The sequence below is a fragment of the Orycteropus afer genome, unplaced genomic scaffold, assembly GCF_000298275.1.
Source record: "Orycteropus afer afer isolate SDZICR_OR568_19922 unplaced genomic scaffold, OryAfe1.0 scaffold00739, whole genome shotgun sequence".
NCBI classification, from domain to species: Eukaryota; Metazoa; Chordata; class Mammalia; order Tubulidentata; family Orycteropodidae; genus Orycteropus; species Orycteropus afer.
In genome coordinates, this window is record NW_006922326.1 from 327,386 (window position 1) to 332,981 (window position 5,596).

A 5,596-nucleotide genomic window follows, 5' to 3' on the forward strand; every position below is an offset into this window, starting at 1 on the left:
TGGTATACAGCATTCTAGAAATTTTCATACACACACACACCCCCCATAAAAATTCCCCATAAAAGGAGAACATTTTCTCTCATCTCAAGAATAACTTTTACTTACTAAGAATTCTAAGTACACAAAGAAAATGATATTGCTTACCTATCTTGTCCACCAGGGCTGTAACTATGGATAAAGGAGTTGTCTGAGCTCCATGAACTTTGCTGTGCTTGTAGCAAATAAAAACTATAGGAAAACAGGAGAATATCAAATAGAGGAAATATAAAATTATTTCTCAACATTTACAATTTACTCCCTGAGATCCATAAAAATTCTTATCTTGTTTTGAAGACCCAATTCCCCACATTCCACCAGTGATCTTATTCTATAATCAAAGACTTTTATAAACTGAAGAGATTTGAAGATCACGTAATTTTAGATGTGAGGAAACGAAACCAAAGTTGAAAACCCAGGATCACCAAGTGGCTTATCACCTCTCCACAGAGACATGGTGCCTAAATCAGAAAAATAATCCAGCACCCGAGGGATAGTATCAAACAAACATCTTCAGAAAAGAGAAACAAAACACAAGAATTCAGCTACCTATTTTCTTCCTGACTCTTTCCGAATCATGAAACAATTATTTTTCTCAATTATCCCTCCTCCCCCATCACATTCTTGTTTCCCACACCACCTTGTGGTTATCTGTACACTTGCCATAGAGTAACTAGCATTTTGTGTGCCAAGCATGGTTCTATACACCTTATAAATATCAACTCAATTAAAGTTGTATGATAATTATGTGTTAGTCTCCCTCCTTCTCCCATGATTCATTTAAATTTGTATCAGCAGTCATCAGGATAGGGACTGTACTCAAGAAATGTTGGTTATCATCGTTAGGTGTCGTTGAGTTGGCTCCAACGAAAAGCAACCCTACGTACAATAGAATGAACAATAAATCCTTCCTTCCATGCATCCACTAAAGGACACACTATAGGAATGGGAGGTTAAAGACAAGAAACTCAGTGTAAAAGCTGCTGTGGTACTCAGAAAATAAATCATTTGGGCCTGGCCTATGGCAATAGCAGAAATGAAGAGAAAAGATTCAAGATATAAGAAGGTAGAACCGACAAGAATTAACAAGCCTAGGTTTCTTAGCTTGGATAAATGAGGATGGTGGCACCATTCACTGAAAAAGAGAAGACAGTTAGAATAGGCAGTTTTCAATGTGTTTAACTCAGTAGTCCTATGGCACATCCAAACGAAGATGTCCAGTAGGTAGAAGGACAAATAGGTCTGAAACTTAGAAATGCAGGTCAGAATATAGAGCTTCACAAGTATTCAGGATACTGATAGTAACTGAAGCACTGGGAATAAATAAGGTTATTTACAGAGAATGTGCAGAGTTTAAAAAGGGGGGTGGGGGCAGAAGGCAAAACCCTGGGGATAACCAACATTTAAGGGATCGAAGAAGAGGAACCTATAAAGGAGACTGGGAAGGAGCAGCCAGAGAGGCAAGAGGAAATGTCACCAAAGCCAAAGGACGAGTTAGTTCAACAATATTAGAAGATGCAAAGGGATCAGGTAAGCCGTAAAAGTTTCCATTAGATTGTGTGATAAGGGGCCAGTAGTGAGCATGACAAGAGCAAATTCAGTAGCATGTGGGGCAGAAGCCAGGGCACAACAGACTGAGAAATAACAAGTCAGGAAGTAGAGGTATGAGAGCAAATTATTTATTTTCCAATTATTTCCAGAAAGTTAGCCACAAAGGGAGGGAGAAAGACAGTTTGAGAGTGTTATAAAGGGAAGAAGGTTTTATCTGTTTTTCATTTAAAGACAGAAGAGCCTCAAATATGTTGGAGGATAAGTGAAGTTGAGGACAGGTTTGAGATATGAGGGAGAAAGCATAAGTGATAAGGCAAGTTCCAAGAAACGGAAGGAATAGAACTGAGTGAGCAGGTGATAAGGATTGTCCATCAATAGGAGGTAATAAGGAAAAACAGGGGTAGTGGCAAGGAAGTTTATGAATACAGGGACATCTAAGTAAACCAGTCAAATATATACACATACATACATACACATACACAAACATATATGTAAATTTAAAGGCCAACAAGAATTTTTACCTAGGTGTACTTAATCTTGAGGAAAAAGTAGCTAGGGATAAGCCCACCATTGGATTTAGGTCTATATTTTAAAAACGAAAGCCTCTTCTCAAACCCTTTCCCAACAGTTCAGGCCAAAAGTCATTAGGTGGGAGCAAGAAAGGTAGCCAAGAGCAGGGTGTTGTAGTCCAAGTGAGGTGAGGACAGTGTCTGCATGAGAGAGTGGGTTAAGAAGGATGCCTATGTAGAGGAGCAATAAAAGTGATGACCAAGTATGTCACAGTCTGGGCACAATGTGGAGAGTGAACTTGTAGAGGGGGACCTGGTGCAGGGTATAGGAGCCCAAGTGAGATGAAGGAAGTATCTGTGAAGGGCTGGGGGTGACAGTGACAGAAAACTGGTTACCTACAGGGGAGGTAATTGAGTAAGAAAATATATTAATTAAGGATAATGAAGCCAACTGGAAAAAGAAATTACAAATATGGAAAGGGAGATGAAAATGAACCCTGTGGTGCTGCACTGGAAATGGCAGTATCAGCATGAGCCCACGGTTTTCACATCAAGATTTAGAAATAAACACAGATGTAAATCTATGTGTATGTCCATATATTCTTCAGCTCTGTCCACTGAGAGGGCACTGGAACAGTGACATTCCAGTAGCAACAACCACTCCCAGAGTTCAGACCTTAATTACTAAATTTCATTCTCCATTAAAAGAATCAGGGCCCCTTGGAAATTTGGCTGATTCCGATATGATGGGTCTTGAACAGCTGTTGTGTCAGAAAGGGAGGAAGTACTTTAAGAATAGTAGATCCACACATCCCTCCAAAAAAAAAAAAATTAGCGTGAAGGGACTAGTACAGTCCTAGGACAATGTGAGCATCAAAATAGATGTTGAACTTTAAGAAGCAATGAGTTTATGTTTATGGGAGAGGAATAATTCAGGAAAGGACAGTAAGAATAGATACATATGGTAGTTAAGGTTGTTGTCAACTTGGCTGGGCCTGGTTCAGTGGCTGGGAAGCTGGATGTAGTTATTTCCCATAGTGAGATTGGTAATTAACTCCATGGTGGAATCTACAGGAACAACTGAGTAGCTTTAGGGATATAGGCTGCTTCCCTGGTTAGCAGTCAAGTGCCGCCTTAGGCACTATGCTACCAAAATTCTATCTATTAGAAATACTACAATAACACCAGTACCTCCTAAGCTGTCAATAAGAAGCAACTTTGAGGAAGGTCTCCAGCTGATGGCACATGTAGCAGAGTCACTGTTCAGCAGCCTGCCATGTTGCCCTGCCGATCTTGGGACTTTTAATGGACTTGAATTAATGGCCTGCCGTGTGGTTTGGTAATATCGGGACTGTGCATTTTCATCACTCGTTGACCTTGAGCTTATCAGCCTCAGCAGCGAGCAGCTGCCTGAGTGAAGAAATGCCTCTAGCTTCAGTGGGCTGGGAGTAAGAGGCAGAGCTGAAGCCCAAGGTCGAGGAGCTTTCACACAGCCCCTAGAGCCTGGCGCCTGGAACTCGGATTTCTAACCTCCAAAATTGTAAGAGAATAAACTCCTGTTTGTTACAGCCATCCCATTTTTGGTATTTTCCTTTCAGAGAGGCACTAGGTAACCAAAACAGTGCATAACTTAAAGAATATAATCAATGTTACTGAACTGTAGCATGTTCTGCTGTGCATATTTTCAACAACAACAAATAAATTATTTAAAAAAAGACAGATGACAGTGTGGGGTAGGGGATGGGAAGAGAAGAAAACAAACCATTTAGGGACACTAAGCTTCTGCTGATGGTGATGAAAAAATTCAGGAACAGCTGATGGTGATGACTAAACATAATGAAACTACCTAATGTCACTGAACTATACATGTGAAGACTGTTGAAATGGCAAATGTTGTATTACTTAAACATTTACAATAAAATATACTTTTTAAAGGTAAATACATGATAGTAACAGATTATAACCTATTCAATAAAATAAGATTCCCTGAAGCCATACTGATTTACAAAAAGAATAAATTAAGAAGGTTGAAGAAGAATGGGATATTTTCATGGTCTCAAAGTACCTCCCCACAAGCTACTTATTAATTAAATACTGGAAAGGAGTAACTTTAGAGTGAAGAAGCCCGGCAGACATCACCTTAATCAAGTCATCAAAGTTAGCATCATCTCTAATGGAACAAATCAAAATCATGCACCACATAATAGGATGAAATTAGAATATAGCATCCCTTCTGTGAGGTTTCTAACAAAAATGCGTAACATGAATCTAATCATGAGGAGATATCAGACAAACCCAAAGTGAGGGACATTTTATAAAACAATTAGCCTATAACCTTCAAGAGATCAAAGTCATGAAAGAAAGTCAAGGAAACACTGAGGTGTTCCTGAGATGACAACTAAATGCAACATATGTTTCAGAACTGGATCCTTCTACTATAAAAGACATTATAGGACCCACTGGCAAAAGCTGAAAGGGGGCCAAGGATTACACAGTGTAATGTATCAGTGTTTATTTTCTAATTTTTGTTATGTAGGAGAATGTCCTTATTTATAGGAAATACACATTAAAATATTTGGAGGTCCAACCATAGGATTCAATGTGTAACTCTATCTATTGTTGTTGTTGTTATGTGCCATCAAATTGGACTCATAGCAACCCCTCCCTGGGTTTCCAAGGCAGTATCACTACGGAAGTAGATTGCCCAACCTTCCTTCTGAGGAGTGGCTAGTGGATTTGAACCACCAGCCTTCTGGTTAGCAGTCAAGGCCTTAGGTGCTACGCTACCAAAACTCTATTAGAAATACTAAAATAATACCAGTACCTCCTAAGCTGTCAAGGTCCTCAAGAATCCTGCCAAATCTGTGAAATTAAGCAAACTGTTAATTAAATGACAATCATTATTACCTCCCCTTAAAAATAAATAACACACTTTTGGGGTGATGAAAATGTTCTAAAATGTATTGTGGGGACGGTTACACAACTATGTAAATATATTTAAAAACACTGAATTGTATACTTCAAATTGGTGAATTGTATGATGTATGTATGAATTATATCTCAAATTTGTTATTTAGAAAGGAAAAACAAACAACACAAATGAAAACAGTGCTGTTTTACCTTACGGTATTTTGAACAGTCAAATATTTCTCTCGTAATTCAGGCTGACTGCCTAAAGGTAAGAGAACTTCAGTGTAACTGTCTTGCATTTTCCTAGGTGGCAGTCCTTTCTGTGACTTAGCCAAAAAACTATGAAGTAATTTTCTTTCCTCCATTGCTTTCACATGGTCTCTGAGGAAAAAAAAAGATACACAAACTTCATAAAATGCAGGGTCAATAAATGCTATCACACAATTTCAGTGACACACAGGCCAGTCAATACCATCAAAGGAGGAAAGAGAAGGCCTGGAACTACTTCATCTCTTCTTCCTTCCCTCCCTTCCCTCTTAACACTTGGTGAAATTAAAATTTCTGGTAAAAGTTCTTAGGCTTATAGATAA

The 5,596-nt window shown here is 38.8% G+C and overlaps 1 protein-coding gene across 1 annotated transcript in view; it reads right to left on the reverse strand.

The window, feature by feature from the left end:
• ACOT9 (acyl-CoA thioesterase 9) overlaps nt 1–5,596 on the reverse strand; it is a 40,956-nt gene that overhangs the window by 19,460 nt on the left and 15,900 nt on the right. Inside the window, exons 4-6 of the mRNA XM_007957369.2 lie at nt 5,217–5,387; nt 4,921–4,958; nt 145–228 (exon numbers count right to left, since the gene is read on the reverse strand). Of these exons, the coding sequence (XP_007955560.1) occupies nt 145–228; nt 4,921–4,958; nt 5,217–5,387 (293 nt within the window). The remainder of the gene's footprint in view (nt 1–144; nt 229–4,920; nt 4,959–5,216; nt 5,388–5,596) is intronic.